General features: G+C 39.5%; 2 protein-coding genes across 4 annotated transcripts; both read left to right on the forward strand.

Annotated features, from left to right (window-relative positions):
• Window positions 1-917: 917 nt before the first annotated feature.
• On the forward strand, window positions 918-10,638 carry hhatla (hedgehog acyltransferase like, a). 3 transcript variants are annotated; one of them, XM_017310160.1, is made up of 13 exons: window positions 918-1,107; window positions 1,931-2,058; window positions 4,185-4,252; window positions 4,342-4,455; window positions 4,959-4,979; window positions 5,221-5,415; window positions 6,049-6,258; window positions 6,885-7,056; window positions 7,916-8,060; window positions 8,158-8,193; window positions 8,291-8,492; window positions 9,153-9,294; window positions 9,472-10,638. In XM_017310160.1, exons 2-13 carry the CDS (start codon window positions 1,953-1,955, stop codon window positions 9,612-9,614), a joined length of 1,554 nt encoding a protein of 517 aa, XP_017165649.1. In that variant the 5' UTR covers window positions 918-1,107; window positions 1,931-1,952; the 3' UTR covers window positions 9,615-10,638. The 3 variants fall into 3 exon arrangements, with proteins under 3 accessions (XP_017165649.1, XP_017165648.1, XP_008431172.1); XM_017310159.1 differs by having other exon boundaries at window positions 919-1,103; XM_008432950.2 differs by lacking the exon at window positions 4,959-4,979 and having other exon boundaries at window positions 921-1,103.
• Window positions 10,639-11,826: 1,188 nt separating this feature from the next.
• On the forward strand, window positions 11,827-18,646 carry klhl40a (kelch-like family member 40a). Its single transcript, XM_008432953.2, has 6 exons — window positions 11,827-13,328; window positions 14,281-14,441; window positions 14,615-14,722; window positions 15,306-15,491; window positions 16,958-17,107; window positions 18,198-18,646. Exons 1-6 carry the CDS (start codon window positions 12,204-12,206, stop codon window positions 18,307-18,309), a joined length of 1,842 nt encoding a protein of 613 aa, XP_008431175.1. The 5' UTR covers window positions 11,827-12,203; the 3' UTR covers window positions 18,310-18,646.
• The last annotated feature ends 707 nt before the right edge of the window (window positions 18,647-19,353 follow it).

Genomic DNA, 19,353 nt, shown 5'->3' on the forward strand with positions numbered 1-19,353 from the left:
ACTGTAACCAAACGGGATCCGTTCATAATAAGTTGGGTTTGTGATGTTCCAAAAGCACCATTGTGGTCAGTGTGATAATTTGACTCCTATACGAGTAGCYAGAGATCATCAGTATCACGCGGTGTTTTCGAAAAAATAAAATAAAAATTCAGACTCGCTTTGAGCAACGAACTTTTCTCCGCTGCTCACGAAGAATGATCTGTTTATTGCTCTTTTAATTCTCCATAACARACTTAGTAAAAGCGAGAAAAGGGGAGGGGGTGTCAATATTTGCCGTGAAAAAAGCTGATAAAACCTCCAAGTAGTTGTGAAGGGTTTTTGAGTTTACATCACTACGACGTCATCGCGACTGGTCGACATCGACTCGACTATTATCATAGTCGACCTTAGAAAAATATGTAGTCTTCAACCCCGAATGCAAACACATTATAGGCGTGCCRCCCACTGTTATAGATCACATCATTTCTGTGTTTAACATCAGCTGGACTAGAAATCATTTTTACACCTTTGTTTTGGCGCCCCCTCTAACGTAGCGCCCAAATCCGTCGCGCCACTGTATAAATGACTAAAGTGAGTAAAAGAAAGCGGCTAAATGAGTAAAGTAAAAAAAAAAAAAAAAAAAGACAACGTTTGCTTCGCAAGACTTATATGTTTCATTGCTTTGTTTCCTTTGTTTTGCTCAAATATCCAATCGCGTCTAATCCGTCACCTTTTGCTTAGCGATTCGTTTTTGAGTAGAGCTGCTTGTTACTGCAGTGGATGCAATCCACCAACCACCCTGTTCATTTCTCCCACCACAGAGTGTTTCGCTCTATGGTGCTGATGGGCTCGTTGTGGACCAACCCTCACTGCGGTGCTATAGTGAAGCATAAATATATCCCCCCCCTCCTCCTCCTTCCACTTTCCCTCCTCCTCTTCTTCCTCCTCCTCCTCTGGTTGAGCCCGCAACATCCTGACCGGCCTTGGCTGGTGATCGCAGGGAGCGCCAAGCCCGCACAGGGACGGATGAATTAGTGAACCTGCAGTGGCCGCCATTCGCTTCTCATTTCTTCTCCTTATTGGAGAGTCGTGAAGCAACACTGATTGTGCAAAGCGGACACAAGGTTGGTAAGAATTATTATTATTATTTTGTATTTATTTATTGTTATCTTATTTGTTACAAGGAATTGAATTGAGATCCCAAATAACCCCAGTCTGTTGGCGCATGCGTCTTTATTTGTCGAGCAGTGAAACAAAAACAAAAACAAACAAAAAGAAAGAAAGAAGGAAAGAAAAACCCCTTCATCTGTATGCAGAGCACTTTGTTGGGATYCTGCACAGCCATGGTTACATGTTGGCACGGGCACGTCGGAGTTTTTAGCCCAACTCCTTTTAGAGTAGAGTGCGCTTCATGAACTTGATGAACGCGCAGGCAGGGCGCAAGTGGCGCTATCCTCCTCTGGGGAAAAAAAAAAAAAAAAAAAAAAAAGTAGCCTTCCTCAGTTTTCTAACTCCCGATGTGCCATTCTTGGTTATTCCAGTCACAGCTAATTATTCTGTGAAGTGAGTCCCCATGCAGCGGGGCTCAGATCACATAGCACTGCAGCTGCCCTGCTGCACAGCAGAGCGACTGAGAGCTAAAATAGGAATCAGAGGTAGGGTTGCGCAGCTGACGGTGCTGATTCCAAGGAGCCAGACCTCTTTCAGTCCCATTTAAGTCTACAGTCTCTCGATCGTAAAGGGTTATTAGTAAAGTGGCACTTGGTATTTTTCTATTTCAATTCAGCTTCAGCGGGTTGAAAAATAAATGAACAGCTCTTTCAATTGGTTGTCAATGGAGTCAGTTCCTCTCCCAAATCCCTTGAGAACGTTCTCTCTTTAGAAATGATATGTTTTGGTTCGATCTCAGTTACCATAGTGGGCTATTGTAACTACTTCTCAACACTTTTAGGCGTCCAGCGCACAGATTCGCCATGGGGATCAAGGCTGCTCTCCCCAGATATGAGCTGTATCTCTACTCTGCTGTGCTCGCAGGGGCTCTGATATGGGCTGGCAGTTGGATATTTGAAGCCTCCAGTGGTGAGTGCGTAACCCCTCTGGGGGGGAATTGAAAAATACTCAAAAACACACACGCACAAAAAAAAACAACAACACATGAATGTTAGAGCTATCTCCCTAATTAGACTGTTCAGTGTTTTGTCAAGTTATAACAAACTTCAAGGGATTATACTGGGATTTGTGTGTGTGTGTGTGTGTGTGTGTGTGTGTGTGTGTGTGTGTGTGTGTGTGTGTGTCTGATAGATTGACACGAGATTCTGAGCTTGACTTAAGTCTGGGCTTTGACTTGGCCATTAAATCACTTGCTTTGATTTAAGTTATTCTATTATAAGCATTCATGTATAAAGGGGTGATATTATATATTTTCTATGCACATGGTACCATTTTGTACCACAATCAAGTAACTATGTTACATTCAGCTGTTATAATAATGCTGCATATATCAAACATGACTTAAAATAAATTTCCCTTAGCAATTTAACACCTTGAAATTGGGTCTCTGTTTCTTTAAGAAGCTCCTAATTGTGATGACTTCAGGAATCATCACAATTACATTCCTCTGTTAATCCACTAACAATATTTTTTACCAGTGTTGCACCAATGGCTTTGTTTCTGCAGTCGTTTTTTTCTTGCTACTCTTCCACATAGGCCAGATTTTTGGAGTTTTTTTTTTGTTTTCTTTTGACTGATTGTTGTCCTATCAACAAATGGATCTTTGCAGCTTCTCCAGAGTTACCATGGTTTTCTGGGCTGCTCTTCTGTTTATTTCTCTCCTTGTCCTGCTATGTCTCTTTGCCGTTTTGCCATACTCTAACAGTGATTCAAGAGATCTCCAAAGCTCGGGATGCTACACCCTATGTATGGATCGTTTAATAACCCAGGCAATATCTGAAGATAATTTAGTTGCAATAGATTTTTTTAAGGGGTATCGACAGATGCACATTGTTTTTAGATTACTTGTAAAAAAAAAAAAAAATCACTTCCACTCCATGTCATAGTTACTAGCTTTTGTTCTTCTTTCTCAAAATATTTCCAGTAAATTACATTAAAGTTTCTTGTTTACAAGGTGACAGAATGTGGAACAGCTTATTAGATGTGAATGCCTTTTTTTTTTCTCTTTTTTTTTAAGGCTCTGTATATGCGTGTGGGTCATTTTCTAGAAAGTGGCCCAGCAAGCTTGCTCTCTGGTGAAAAACATTGTTTAAATAAATTCAACTGAAAAGTGGGATTTCTTTTAAAATTGTTTTCAAAAACTGGGTCTTCATCTTTTACTTTTCCCAATTTAATCCAAAAGTAGACCAAAGTTCACACAATAGATTGAAATGAGGCCATTTTACCCAAAGGAACTGCTGTTGCATGCTCTTATTACCGTGATGACAATTTAGAGACGGTCATCCCTTTTTTTTTATAAACAGGGATAACCGAGGATTTTTCAATGTTTAATGTGAAAATAATCCGGCTCTTACATGCTGGAAGTCCCCTTACACCCCTGGATCTGAATGGACTGAGTGTAATCTGGTGGCTGGTACTGTTTGTCACCATCTGTGCTGTCAGATGATGAGTCCAGGCACTTTCCCGCTGCCAGTCATCTTCCCCTGTTTTGTTTTTTTGCTTCACGGTTTACCGCCTGCCTTGTCTCTACGGTCCGTGTCTGTATGCTGCAGCAGCTCTGTATACTGGCAATAAAAGTCTGGCTCTGCTCCCAGAAGTAAGAGGCTTTTCCCCCGACCTGCCCTCACATCATTCTCTCTTTTTTTTTTTTTTTTTCACAGTCATTAGGGTTATCGGGCAAAAGCTACACCAGCGCCAGCCAGTCAGAAACTAAATGTTACAAGCGCTGTTTCTCTTTTTATTAATGTTACTTTATTTCTGAACATGTTGCAGTTTTTTTTTCAGGCTTCATAGAAGACTAATCTCCTCCAACAAGATTATTCCACGATTATAGATTCCCACCTCAAAAATAGAAAGCTCAGCACCGAGTGGGTTATGTAACATTCGATATCATCTAATGGGTTCTCACATTACTAAATTCACACAGAAGATAATCCAATAACCAGAACAACGCTCATAAGACATCTGAGTACCGGCAGAATAATTTTTGCAAAATTACTCAACTCATGTTTCTGCTTGTCTGCCCCTTCATTCAGATAATGTAAACAGAAAGGCCTTTAAGGAAAGTGTGAAGCCAGGATGGCATTATTTTGGCAGGAAAATGGTGAGTTCTCCTTTCACAGCAAGCACAGATATGAGTGGGTGTTGCAGCAGCTACCCGATGCAGTTTTCTTCTTCTTCTTCACCTCACAGGATGTTGCAGACTTCGAGTGGATGATGTGGTTCTCTACATTCCGCAATCATATCCTTTTTGCGCTCACCGGTCACGTGATCTTTGCCAAGATATTTACCCTGCTCGCTCCAAAGGTGTGTGGGAGTGTGTTGCAGAGCAGAGGCAATGCCGTTTTGTTTGTCTGCACGTCTTTTGTTTGTATGCGGAGTGTATAGAATGTATGTGTTGCATAGGGTCTGTCTTGCGAATGATTTGATTGGGTTTGTGTTGCTGTACGTAGAGATTGTTAGGTCAGACGCTTTGAGGGAGTGAATATTTATACAATCACTTGTCATTCTTTTATACTTTTCCTCTCTCGAAGGAGCCAAATATTGCTGAGCATGATTTATTTTCAAAAGCAATAAACAAGTGTAAGACATCCAAAGGGTTGCATACTTATGAACGTTGTTCAAAGGTGCTGCACATATAACCTAAGATTCGATATATTATTGTGGTGACGCAGGAGCGTGAACTGCACCTGGCACTCTTGAGATGTTTGCTTGCCTGCTTTTGCTTGCCACCGTTATGTTTGAGATATTTAAAACAAATGATCATGTTTTAAAGATGTCTTTTGTCCTGTTACATGCTTACTATGAAGATTGGTATTGATGGATGTAAGGTAACTTTAATAAACCCGTGAATGTTACAAGCCTTGTCATGTCTTTTTTTAATTGCTTGTAGGACAGTAGATTTCCTTTTCCTCGCCTCTATCATAATCCCCTTGAAACTGTTTTTTTTTTTTTTTTTACTAACATCGCTACATGTAGTGTGGCATTTAATTAGGAGTGAAGATAAATTGCTCTGAGGCCAAACATCCCTTTAATGCTGGCCTGTTTTTTTGATTTCCCCCCACCCTGCAGCACAGACCCTTGATCTTTGCCGCGTACGGAGGGATAGCCGTCCTGGTCACCATGGGCTGGACCTTCATGACTCTGGTTGTGTCCCACTGCATCATACTGTACAGCGTCGCCCTGGTCAAGAAGAAGTGGATGTGCTTTGCTGCAGGTCTGAGCACGCTGGCCTCCATCAAGCTGGAGCCGTATAACTCCTGGCAGGTGCGTGGGCGGTTTCCTCTTTGGCTTCCCAAGCACAGATGACTGACTGTGCCAGTTTTGCATAAGAAGGATCAACATACCATTTGTTTACATGATGCCAAACACAACATTTACTTTACAGATAGCAACTGGGGAAGATTTCAACCTCTTCTTTTCTACATACTTTGCTTCCAAGGAGCTGGACTTCCTTGTAAAATTTTTAGTGGTCTTCAAACGGTAAATGGCCTGTACTTGTATAGCGCTTTATCAAGTCCAGATAGGACCCCAACGAGCTACACTCTACAGTCAGTGATTCACACACATATTCACACACTGATGGTGGTGTAGCAAGCAACAACAGCTGTCCTGTTAAGAACTTCTGTCCTGTTCTTAAAGGAACCTGTCCTTTAAGAACAGGTTCTTCTGAGGTGATTTTACTCAAGCTCATTTAAGACAAATACAACCAAGTCTGGCACCTTGTTTGCAGTATGTGAGGAAATAAGTGGTGGTTTCCAGTTTTTGTACAGAACTCCAATTGTGTTCTGTCAACGTGTTCATCAAATACCAATAAAACGAGGCATTACACTAACATCTCTGCACCCAATATAAAGTTTCTGTGCCTGAAGCTCAGGAATGGCTGACTCCCCCATGTAGGAGGCCTTGGTGACTGGATCGTTTGACCTGCAAGACATCCTTTTCTATGGAGGTTGTGGCTTCAGCATCATGCGCTGCATGAGCTTTGCTTTGGAGAACTGTGACAGGAAAGAGGGCAACTACACCTTCTCTGACCTCCTGAAATACAACTTCTACCTCCCGTTCTTCTTCTTTGGACCTATTATGACTTTTGACCGTTTTCATGCCCAGGTAAGGTCGCACATACACCATGTGTGGATCCATTGCAGGTATTTAGCTACTGCAGTCTTTATGGGTATTCTTACTTATCAAGTTCAGAGGATCCAAATGTAGCGCTTCACACTACATTCAGTCATTGACACAATCACACTTATCCAAATGGTTAGATATTTGTTTCAGTTTCTAGCATTATACGCTGTAAAAAAAAAAGTGTGTACTTTATGGTAAATTACCGGCAGCTGTGGTTGCCAGAATTATATATGGCCATAGAGGATATTACAGTATAATATTTTGGCAGCCGCCACTTTTAACAGTTCAGAACTTACAGAAAATTACTAATTAGAGACAAAAACGGGCAGAACTGTATGATACATTACAGTATTTTTCTATGGATTTCACCATTTCTAAGAATTTTAAATATACATTTCTGTGTTTTCTACAAGTTCTAAATAAAAATTACTTTAAATTTATGTTTCTTGAGTTATGATAATTCAATGTATTTTCTATGGCAATATAATGTTTTAGGTTTTATGATCTGTTACTGTTGGTATTTATAATTTCTATCATAGAATTGTTTTGATTGTTTTTCTTACAGTGTAATCTAGTATGATCTACATGTTTGCACTGCTGCTCCACAGGCTAACAACACTCAGCTAACCCGCAAGGAGAGGGAGATGTGGAACATCACCACCAAGGCCTTGTTACACCTGGGAGTTATTCTGGTGGTGGACGTCTTCTTCCACTACTTGTACATCCTGACTATACCCAGCGACATGAAGTTGGTCAACAAGCTGTCTGACTCTTGTCTGGGTGAGGAACTGAAAGATTTCTACCATGCAAATCTGTTGCATAAATCCTTTCTTGATCTAGTTCTCATTTCAAGAGCAGTAATAGCATCACGGTTTGGCTGCGCTCTACAGAGCCTCTTCCATTTCATCCTGTTACAAACACAAACTTCAAGGTATTTATCTACATATGCTATCTACAATGCGTGCGCCAAGCAAACTTCAGGCTACGTCTGGATCAGCGGTGACACATTGGAAAGACCCTAAGTCACCGACTGAGACACAGACCGATCGGACTTCCTCCTCCATTGAAAGCGATTGCACCAGGAAGTCCAGCATTCATACCTTGGGTCAAACACACACATAGCCATATCAACTTATCCACTAACCAAATGCCAATGCTGAATATTCACCACAAAGGCCCACTCAGATGTGCTGTACTCTTTCCCTTTTCAAATGATGGATTGCTTTCCAGGCTGTCCAAAGATTGGGAAATTGTTGTTTTTATATCCCAATCCTGTTTTAAGCTTCTCCCTAACTTTCTTCCTGAACTGTTTGCTGGTGCTTTGGTCTTCATGAAGCTGCTTGTCAGTGAGCTGAGATTAGAGACTGGATTCTGTTTTAGATTACTTCTGAATCCAATTGGTTCTACTGGTTTTTATTTAGAGGTATCAGAGTAAATACAGATAGATACAAACATGCAGTTTTTAAAACTTGCTTGTTAAAGCCACGTATTGAAGTTTGAGGTTGTAATGTGGCGCTTTTTAAAATGTTCAAGGCATACAAAAACTTTATTTTGGCAAAAGTCGAGTTCAACACCTTAAAAACTGCGTAGAATAGAAATGCAATGTTTTGACAGATTGTCCGATCTGGTATGTTTGTAGCGGGACTGGCTTATTCCAACCTGGTGTATGACTGGATAAAAGCAGCTGTAATGTTTGGTGTTATCAACACTGTGGCTACACTGGACCACCTGGACCCGCCTCAGCCTCCCAAGTGTATCACCATGCTCTACGTCTTTGCCGAGACGTACGTGCCACTTCCTCCTTAGTTGCTTATTGAGAAATCAGGTGACTGTTTAGCTGCTGCACAAAACAAATGTCTTTCTTTTTTTTTTTTTTTAAAGGCACTTTGACAGAGGCATCAACGACTGGTTGTGCAAGTGAGTTTTGGGATTTAACTTCCAGACACCTGACAGTTTGGTAATACAATATCATTTCCGTTCGAGACGGTATAAAATCTGAGTTGAAATTTTGCAGGTATGTCTATGACTATATTGGCGAGAATCATGACAAGATCTTTAAAGAACTTCTTGCAACAGTCTGCACTTTTGCCGTCACCACCTTGTGGCTGGGCCCGTGTGAGCTGGTTTACATCTGGTCATTTTTCAACTGCTTTGGCCTCAACTTTGAGCTGTGGGTGGCAAAGTTCTTCTCCATCCCACCCTTTTCTATCATGGAGGTGAGAAGTGATACAAAAAAATAACCTCTTTTTATATATTAAATATATTGTTTGAACATAGTTTTGTCCATTAATATAAATAAAACTTCTGGAAAGTGCAACGTGTGATTTTTATTAGAAATATTTTTTTACATATTTGTTGAAACTGTTATGTCGTGACAGTATGGTATGAGACAGATGGTCTGTAAAGAAATCAAGCTCCTCTGCCTTTTCCCAGTGCTAACTAGAAACAACCAATCAGAACCAGAAGGCGAGTCTTAGTGCTGTCAATCACCCTCCCGCTCAGCAGAGCCTGCTGTGAATGCTAGGCTAATTAGAATGGCCACTTATGATGGTGGATTAACAGTTTTCCTGTAACAGTAAGTTATTTCTCTGCCATTAGCTCATTTAGCAGCAGGTACATGTGATTGATTAACTGCTCTTGGCTCTGATTGGTTGTCTTTGACTGAGAGCAGTGGAATAGTAGCTCAGGGAGAAAGTGGAGGAGATTGATTTGGCACAGATTATCTGCCTCATAGTCTGTTGCCAGTTTCATATTAGACATATTTTCAAGAAAAGTTACAAATGTGCAGCTTTAAAATGCAGTAGCTCTTTATTCATCTGACCATGTCAGATTTGAGGAAGTCATTTCTGTCACTTGTGTTTGTTTTCGGTACGTAGGGAGCGATGGGCGAAGCCATGTCTCGTAGGATCAGGGGTGTCTTCAACGCTGCCAACTTCTGGGCTATTGTCCTCTACAATGTTCTTTCCCTGAACAGTTTGGAGTTTGCCAAGCTGGTGGGCAGAAGGATTATTTTCAAAGGTGGGTCTAACACACTGGTAAAGATGTGTAAAAAGCCTTAAATATCTCAGGTCAAAAAGACAAGGATGCAGTACCTTGGTCTTTAGCTTTACCTTGATGCTACGCTACTGTGAAACTATACTTTAGTGTAATTCTCACTCATGACTCTTACGTTTTTCTAAAACTTTCATCCCTCAGGTTTCCCTCTGTCCACCTTGTCCGTGCTGCTTGTGACCTACTGTGGTGTGCAGCTGGTGAAGGAAAGGGAGCGCCAGCAGGCCCTGCTGGAGGATCCAGACCCAGTGAAGCCAGTGGATGATGGCAAAGAGAAAGCTGAATAATCAATCGTAAAACCACTGCATTTTTATTTATTTATTTTTTTTAAAACTTCTATGGCAGGCCCCTGACAAGGTTTCATCGTTAGCCTCGCCAACTGTAACAGAACTAGACTGTGACAGCCGGTTGGCACCTTTATTGTTCACGAGGGCGGAAGCTTTTGCTTGTCAAAAGTGAGTCAGTATTTATGGACATAAAGTACCCTGAAGTGCACTTGCAGCAGATAATCGTACACATACTTTGGCACAAATCCAAGAATGACATGTTTTGTATTTGTATTTTATCTGAACAAATGTTTATTATGCAGATCACAGGCCTTAAAAGGAAAACAATTAATAAGAGGATAGGTAAAGTCTTTTTTTTTTATGAGCAGCTACTTTGCTCTGTTTGGACACTACCGTTTTATTATTCTCAGATTTGAACATTCTTGCCTTTCATCACCTGCGGTATAGTTTATTTTATTCAAATGTTTTTTTTTCTTCCTTTAGATGCTTCAGAGCCCACTGTCACAACCCTAAAGGGGATGAAACTTGAAAGAAACTTGCAATAAGAAACACAAACAAAGGGTGCTGTGGAGGTCTTCCACAAAGCTTTCAGATGATTGTAATGTATTTGTACTAGTAACAGTAGAGGACAGACTTTTGTTTTTAATAGTTGAGAAGTATTGGATGTCTTAGGATGCTGAATGTATCAAAGTCTTTGAACCACGTGCAGAAGATGATTGCCTTTTTCCACTTCACAGGGTTTTTTTTCTTTTTTTGACAGAAAATTACTGATAAATATTGGTGTATCTTTCCTCCAACCATCTCACACACTTCAGGCGCACACTTTGCTCTGGTAGACAATAGAACGATTAAAGAGTCTGGGTTGGTCTTTCAGTGCCTGTCAACAAAACCTGCAGCTTGTCTTCGATGTGGAAGGCAACGAGGGAAACTTTATAAAGACTAATATGTTTTGTCATTCGGTGTTTTCATGCGAATGGCTGTTTATTTAACTGTTTGTCCTGAAATAAAGATTTATTTCATCCTGTTCCGAGGTAAATTTGTTATAAGAACCTAAAGTGGCTTATTATTTGTCTGAATGGAATACTTTGAAGATTTGAAGATGTAAAGAAGCTTTGGGGCGTATTAGCCATTAAAATTTTTAAAGACACGATCCAGCAGCACATTATTTTTCACTTACATATGAATAATGACAATATAACTCTGTGGTAGACAAGCAGCTTTTGACAGATTTTGATATTGGATCTGAAGTCTTTAAGTTCCATTTCAGGCTCGGTTCTCCTCTGCATATTTCCTGGATCTTTCTGAAAAACATGGAGTGCTCTCACATTCAGTCCAGCCAATTAAAAACCTGCAGACGTCCAAAGAAACGTGCATCCATAAAATATGTGAAAATGTTTTATTCATATTATTCAACTGTATTCGGCATTGACAGGTCAGAGCTTCCAGAAAGGAAACAAGTTTTCTGTGATTGAGAATCCAGAATCATTGTTGTTCAATACAACAATGATTAGCTGGTGCTGTTAATTAGTCAGGCTATTAGTCAATTGTGCTGATGTTTTGCAAGTGACTTCCATATAATTTGACAAATATTAGTGTGTAAGAAAATGTTTATAGTACAAACTGAGTGAAAAAATGGAATTTAAATTTAGACAATTTCTATTGATTAGATTTGTTTTTTCATGTTATATAATATTACTGTTTCCTAACACACACACTACATGTTTATTGTTCAGCTTCTCAAAAGGAAAATGTAAATTTACAAATACAATGATTTTTTTTGTAATACAAAAAGTTAAATTAGGAAACTTCTGATAAACTCTTTAATTTCAGATTTCTTTCAGTGTGCCATTTTAACCACTAGATGTCAGTGTTTTCTAGCAGTATTTGACTTTTCCATGACTCACAGTAACTGACCACTACCAGATAAATAAGTAATTTTCGAGTCCGATGCAATGACGACGCAGTGTCATTGTATTCTGGGGAGACCTGACCGCTGGTATTCTTTAAAAATATATGCAAAGTTTCAATTAAGTCCTGAAACTGGATTATTATTATAATTTATTTGTAAATTATTACATATTTTATTCTTTTTTTTCATTCTAAAGCTTTAATGTTAACACATTTAATAATTTACACATGATGAAGCTGCAATACAGAATTTCTTTTTTTTTAAGTAGATTTCTACTTTTTTTAATTTAATACTAACTTGAGTCATGGATGTGGTAAATACATATTAATAGCAACGTATATGTCACTTCCTCTGCTTGTAATTCAGAATGTCCACAATGTGATACATTAAAAATAGGAAAGTCTGTTACAGTATCAAGATCAGAACAGCTGCCAGATGAGTTGTTTGCTGGATTTAACCGCTGCCATCATTCCTCTGAGCGCTGTCTCTGTGTGTGCCCCATCTTTGCTTTGTGGGGACCCAGTCTATAAATACCACGGACCTCCGCACTCAGTGACAGTCAAAGACAGCTGAAGCCATAATCTTACCCACACTTTGAGGCTATTTGTAGCAGTCGGAGCAGGCCAGTGAGCACCGGCAGTCCCGCTCTGTCGTAGCAGGAACAAAACCCCACCAACAAAATGGCGGCATTGACGATAGACCCGATGCGGCAGCCTCGGATGTACCAACAGACCCTACTCCAGGATGGACTGTGTGATCTTTTGGACAATGACAAGTTTGTGGACTGTGTCCTGAAAATCCAGGACAAGGAGTTCCCCTGCCACCGTCTGGTTTTGGCGGCCAGCAGCCCCTTCTTCAAGGCCATGTTCCTGTCTGAGCTAGAGGAGAGTAAGAAGAGGGAGATAGTCCTTAAAGATGTGGACCCCAGTGTCATGGAGATGATCCTGCGCTACTTATACACATCTGACATTAATCTGACAGAGCAGAATGTGCAGGATATCTTCATGGTCGCCAACATGTACCAGATCCCCTCCATCTTCTCCGTTTGTCTGACCTACCTTCAGGAGAAGATGGTGCTGGGAAACTGCCTTGCCATCTTCAAACTAGGGCTTCTTCTGGATTGTCCAAGACTCGCTCTTGGTGCCAGGGAGTTCATCTGTGAACGTTACCAGGTTGTTGTGAGGGACCAGGACTTTTTCCAGCTCAGCCCCAGTGAGTTAGCCATCATCCTCTCTTCAGACGCCCTGAACGTTGAACGGGAGGAGCAGGTTTTTGAATCCCTGATGGAGTGGATCAAACACGACGAGACAATGCGGCTAAAGGAACTCCCTGAGCTGTTACACTGCGTCCGATTCAGGCTCATTTCCATAGACTACTTCAAAGAAAAAGTTGAGGGCCACCAGTACATCCGATTCAACCAAGAAATCAAGAAGGAGATGGATCTCGTCACAGATGCCCACCAAGGTCGCCTCCCCATGCCGAAGAGGCTTGGCAGCGATGGCGCAAAGGGAGGAGAGGGGAGCAATGAGGAGAGGGAGGATGACGAGGAGGCATGCCTGCCAGGAGTCTTGAACAACAACCCTCGCTTTGGGATGTTTGAGATGGACCTTGTACTTATGATCAACAACACTGGCACTGTGGCCTATGATCCGGTGGGAAATGAGTGTTTTGTCGTGTCAGAATCTACAGAGATTCCCAAAAACCACTCTAGCCTGGTGACAAAGCAGAACCAGGTATTTGTGGTTGGGGGACTTCTCTATAATGAGGAGGACAAGGACGAACCGTTCGTGTCTTACTTCCTACAGGTAAAGGGAGCAAATGTCTCTCAAATCTTAGAAACTAGTTTGGTTTCATTTTGTTTTGCCTTCTGTTAAAGAACTGGAAGTTTTTTTGTGTGGTGTAGATCTGGATTGCTATTCATTATCGTGTAAAAAGCTTGAAAATATGAGTACAAAGTAATCAAGGTTTTCCAAAGAAGATGAAGTAATGTATAAAGCAACCAACTTAGTCATCAAAGCATAATACATTTGACTCCCAAGTACAAAGTAGTAATACCAAAGTCTCCAGGTTAAATGTTATTTCATAAGGTGAATATTTTTAGGGTGATTTCTTCACTGAAGAAGATAAAGTGAAGAGAAATGCTATCTGGGATAAGCGGTGGCTGCATTAAATGTATCAGCAGTGAATGGAAGAAGCCGAAAATCTTATCTCCTACGTAATACCAGTCTTTTACTTGTAAAAGGTTTAATAGCATAAAAGTAATCTATCAGTCAGAATATTATTCTGAAAGCATCGTCCTTGTCCTTGTCACTGGTTAAACTAAAGGGATCCAGCTACACATATGGTTGTTACAAGTAATGGTAAAATGCAGATTTTGAATTTCTCAAAGTCTTGGCTCAGGCACTGATAAGAGGAGGAATTGCTACTGTTGGTAATTTTATGGGGCAATAACATTTGAAGAGTGGTTAATGCTGTAACTCACAAAGCAGTCATACTCCACGTTTTGCGATAATACGTCATTATGAGTAATATAATATGGCCTCTTTGCTGTAGAGAGCCATTGCTATGAAACTTGGCTTTTCTTGTTTGTTGGTAGCAGGTACATTCCATTTTAAATGAGCTTTTCTGGTATCCACCGTTTCTGTTTCTGCTTTTTAAATCTGTATATTTTGTGGCTCTACAATTTGATTATATTTGTCATTTTTAAAAGTCTAACTTTAAGAAAATCTCTCTCCACACTGATGCTTTCATCCACAGTTTGACCCAGTAAGTTCGGAGTGGTTGGGGATGCCTTCCCAGCCAAATCCTCGGTGTCTGTTCGGCCTGGCTGAAGTTGAAAACTCCATCTTTGTTGTCGGTGGAAAACAACTGAAGGAGGGAGAGCACGCTCTGAGTTCAGTCATGATCTATGACAGACAGTAAGTGTATCATGTGTGACTTCTTATAGATTTGTAATCATTTAAAGATATCTAAAATAACCAGATCTGGAAATATGTGCTCCCTTCCAAATAACAACTCTATTGGTCTTGACGTTCACATTTAACACCGATATGATTTGCTCATAGAGACACATGGTCTTCTTTGCTCACAGGTCGTTCAAATGGGGAGAGTCTGACCCGCTGCCTTATGAAGTGTACGGTCACGGAACAGTAGCACACAATGGTCTTGTCTATGTTATCGGTGGAAAGTCTGAGAGCAAGTAGGTGGCTTGTACGACACTCAACGTCACACGTATTAATTATGAAAGAGAAAAATGTCTCAATGCTAATTTTGTGACTTCCCTTATCTGGTCTTTATTTTTCTAGTTGATTTGCTCCAGTTTATTCAATTGTGTCACTATAGCACTGAACTAACAGCACATAAAACAGCAGTTGTTATGGTATGATGATGTACCATTCATCATAACAGTTCAGTTTAAAGTTTATAAAGTTTGCTTTTTTGATGCACATATATGGCATAGAACACAATCTGCTTAAAAGAGTGGAAAACGTGCATAAAAAGTACCAAGAGAAATCAGTCATTTTCTCTTGTTTCTGTATATATTGTAAGTCAGTAAATATTAAGGCCTCCAAGGAGCACAGTGAAGGCAGGCATGCCACAGTGACACACATCGCCAAACAGAAGTGGATCTTGGACTTTTACAGTTAATAAAAAAAATCTGTAAATCTTTTTTTTATGTGTTTTTCCCCCAACTTTTATCAAATGTGGCCCTAATTTACAAAAGTGTTCATAAAATGGGGCCCCAACTTTTTCAGCATGGTGTTTTAAATTATTTCATGCAGGAAATGTATGAGAAGAGTCTGCGTCTACAACCCCACCAAGTTTGAGTGGAAGGACTTGGCTCCTCTGACGACAGCCAGGTCTCTGTTTGGCATCGCCGTCCATCAGGACCAGATCTACGTGGCCACGGGAGTGACCGACTCAGGCCTCACCAGCTCAGTGGAGGTCTACGACATTGCCGCCAACAAGTGAGAAAAACATTTTCTTTTTCTTACCAAGGTTTATGACACATCACACTGATAAAACAAGCAGGCTTTTTACTTTAAACAGTGGAATTAGTGTAACAATCTGCATATATTTTTTGGAGTTGACTCTTTTCCTATTATTTTCATGGATTCATCTGAAAAACGAAAGTACAATTAGATTGTTGTTATGGTACAAAACAATTACTGAAATAATTTAAAATCTACATTAACAATATTTTCTCAGACAAAGACAGTTGAGATAAGCCTTTCATTGGCAAGGTACAGGGTAAAAAACTTAACATGTACGCAGATTTGAGTTTCATGGAAGCTTTTAGCTGCCAAAGCAATAAATCCAGCAGCAAGATCTTGTTATAAACTAGACGAGAAGCTTTCTCATTTTAACAAAACAAGTTTTATGTTTAATTAAAACGGAATGCATTTTATAGCTTGTTTTACAAAGCTATAAAAATGCATTCTTTCTTAACCTCTGTATGTAGAAATGGGGTCCAACTGACCCCTCACACGTAAAACTTGTATCATTTGCCACAGTCCTCTACGTTTGCCTCAGTGCATCAGTGCTCCCAGTCAGAAGGAGCGTAAAGTGGCTCCCTCTGACCGGTTTCTTCTAGAGACACATAAACAGTCCTGGAGTTGTTGCTGTTTTTACTGTTACGGCCGTTCTTGTCAAAATGAGAACACACTTTGATTTCAATGAGATGTAAATCTTGTTATAACAAGAACGTTTTATGTTTTAATGTGACTGCCCAGAGTTTATTTCTTAGCCCCTGCAGTTAAATTCATTCATAGAATTTAGCATTAGCAATGATGCCGAATTAGTTAAGAAATAGAATCCTTCTTTAATAAATTTACGTTTTTAACACTATTCTAACAAGTTGGCAGGTAAATACCCTTCCTGACAACCACAGCTAAGACTTACCATTCATTAGCAATCTTCTATAAGGTTAAACAGTTTAGCAAGCTAGCCTTTAGCACTTAGCTTTTGCTAATCTAGCCAAAGTTGGATTAAACGTTAATTCTTGCTCCAGCAATGACACTTTCTCAACCAATGTCAATTTTTAATATTCATTATGTTCATAATCATGCAAAATGAAAAATACTAGTCTTAGGCTGCCATTCAAGCAAGTACAACTGTTAATGAATTAACAAATTCAGTTAATTTATAATTAACATGTATTAGTTACACAGAAAAAAATACAACATTGTTCAAATGTAGCCATTATTAATCATGTATTAACAAATACACTTGATTTATGTAAATATTTCTAGTGGTGCATATGTCTTCTTCCAAAATTCATTTTAAAGTGCATGAGATCAATATTAGTAAATTACTGAAGAGCATTTATACTATACTGATGATATATCAGAACTAACACTTTGGGATCATAACACCCAGAGACATAGATCAATACTGTTAAATTCCTGTTCATTCTGTTTCTTCCTACCTGCAGGTGGTCTGAGTTTACAGAGTTCCCTCAGGAGCGCAGTTCCCTCAGCCTCATCTCGACAGGAGGTTACCTGTACGCCATCGGAGGCTACGCCATGATGCCCAACGAAACCAGCGAAGAGCCTGTACCAACCGAGATGACCGATATGTGGAGGTGAGAGGCCACATTACATCACGGCTGTGACGTCTCACTGTTTCTTTGACCTTTTGTGATTTAAATGCACATATAGATTGTGATTGATAGAGATTTTTTGGTATTATCATTTTGTTGTTACTTTAGTTCATATTCAGTCTAATGTTAGTCAGTTTAAAGTGTTCTCTTCTTTAGTGTAACTGACCTGGAGGTCACAACTGCCTGTTCTTTTATGTAGCTTCTAGAAAAATACCTATCAGTGATAAAAACAAACAAACAACTGAAGCTCATTATATAGATTCATGACAGAGTGGAATATTTAAGTCTTTATTTTTATGACTCAGATGCTAAAATTCATAATTAGTGACTATCTAATTAAATAATAAAGGAGAGTGTTTTAAACAGTTATTTCAGGCATTTGAAAAACAAGTTAATTTTTATGCACTGAGTACTGGATAGGGGCTCATTTTATGTGAATTACTGCATCTGTGCAGCGTAGCATGGATTTGATCAGTTTCTACTGACGTGTGTGTAATTAATCTATTTAATATCGAGTTTCACTTTCTGTATATAAGTGTACGTTTTTATTTTTTTAACAATATCCACAATTTTTAGATGCACCAGTCAGTTAATCTGCAATATCTAAGACATAAATGTTAAAAATAAATAAATAAATAATACATCCAGGCCATACTGTATCTCTAGCGGTCCTCCAGTTTGTAAGCTTAAAAACCTCAGTCGTGCTGCCACGTTCATTTTATCAAAGAGCCTTTCTCATCATGGAAAGCATTTAGAAATAATCGTGCAGACAGAAGCGCATAGAGTCTGAAATGGAGAACTTGGATTCTATTTTTTTATTTCCCTGAACGTTGCTGTGTCTAAACTCTGGGTTTAATTTGCTTGGATGTCTTCTCCTAGGAACATTAGTAAGTATTTCATCTGCTGTGTGTTGTTGCAACACGTATCATATGAAACCCTACAAGAGTTTCTCTGAGGAAATCATTCTTTGAAGGTCTGCGTCTGGTACGCTGGGTTCGTTGTTGCTGCTCTACACTGTTTCATGATGCTACGATGATTACAACCAGCACTTACATGTGTGTCTTTACTGCAGATATGATGAGCCAGAGAAGTGTTGGAACGGGATTTTGCGAGAGATTTGCTATGCAGAGGGATCCACCATTCTCCCAGTGCGACTCAACACCCTCCGCCTCACCAAGTTATGATCCAGCTGAACTGCTGCTCTGTTGGGTTTCACGTTGTACGCTGGAGAAAATATAATTCTTCTAATGTGGACATTTGCCTAAAATTAGCTTGGGGTACAGAGTGATTCAGGGGCAACATTTAAAGACAAGAAGAAGCAATGGGTTATGAGATCAGAGTAGAGCTGTTTTATCATGCGCTTTACAGCAGGGGGAGACAGAGACATGGCAGCTGATTAAAGCTAAATATCACCAACCTCAAGAAATTTTGATCTGGGTATCTTTTCTTTTGGTGCATTGTTTCATTAAGTTTGTTTACTACGTATATTATAATGCTGCATTCAAATAAAAGATTGTTGAAAAAACTACTTTCATGGCTGAACAGAAAAGGTACTGAAGTCAAATCAGAGTGCAAATGTTTATATTCATTTTCATTTGTTCAGTAACGACCTTAAATTCTACACCACAAAAAAGACACTTTCTCTAACAACAAATTAAAGAGACTTTGTCATCTTTACACTGTCATGATGCAAATAGCACAAGTGGGAAACGCAGTTTTAAATGTAAACCTTGCCTTCTAGCTGACACCTGAGTACTAAGCATCCTCATAAATTGCATCGTAAAACAAATCTGTTTGCATATTTACAGCATAGCAATATATATACAACAAGAGCTCTCTGTGACGTTAAGTTCAAGGTACATATTTAGCTCCGTATTTAACCAGCACGGGAAAAGTCATATGTCTCCTAGTATATTTACACATTAAGTATAAAATGTTGGGAGCAAACATTGAGCAGCTCATGAGTGGTCATCAATTTTTGAAGCTAGATTAGCCTACCTTTGAACAGGAAACCTCTAGCGTCAATTGTCCTAATTTGCTCCTACGAATGTTAGCATGCTAATGCTAATGCTTTATGAAAAGAAGTAGCGAAGTCGGAACTACAGTGATTCACGCTGTAGTTCCCATTTCTGCCACTGATAGTTTCAGTTTTAGTTTGTTTTTTTTAATAAGTGGGGTAAATGGGCTTATATACTTTACAAAAAAATAATCACATCTCTTTATTTTTT

Source organism: Poecilia reticulata, linkage group LG17 (genome assembly GCF_000633615.1).
Source record: "Poecilia reticulata strain Guanapo linkage group LG17, Guppy_female_1.0+MT, whole genome shotgun sequence".
Classification (NCBI taxonomy): domain Eukaryota; kingdom Metazoa; phylum Chordata; class Actinopteri; order Cyprinodontiformes; family Poeciliidae; genus Poecilia; species Poecilia reticulata.

Coding starts and splice junctions, on each gene's coding strand:
- hhatla (XM_017310160.1), top strand. CDS start 1,953: ATGGGGATCAAGGCTGCTCTCCCCAGATATGAGCTGTATCTCTACTCT. Junction 4,456..4,958: donor TTACCCTGCTCGCTCCAAAG/GTGTGTGGGAGT, acceptor CTTACTATGAAG/ATTGGTATTGATGGATGTAA. Junction 8,493..9,152: donor CACCCTTTTCTATCATGGAG/GTGAGAAGTGAT, acceptor TTCGGTACGTAG/GGAGCGATGGGCGAAGCCAT.
- klhl40a (XM_008432953.2), top strand. CDS start 12,204: ATGGCGGCATTGACGATAGACCCGATGCGGCAGCCTCGGATGTACCAA. Junction 14,442..14,614: donor GTCATGATCTATGACAGACA/GTAAGTGTATCA, acceptor CTTTGCTCACAG/GTCGTTCAAATGGGGAGAGT. Junction 17,108..18,197: donor GAGATGACCGATATGTGGAG/GTGAGAGGCCAC, acceptor TCTTTACTGCAG/ATATGATGAGCCAGAGAAGT.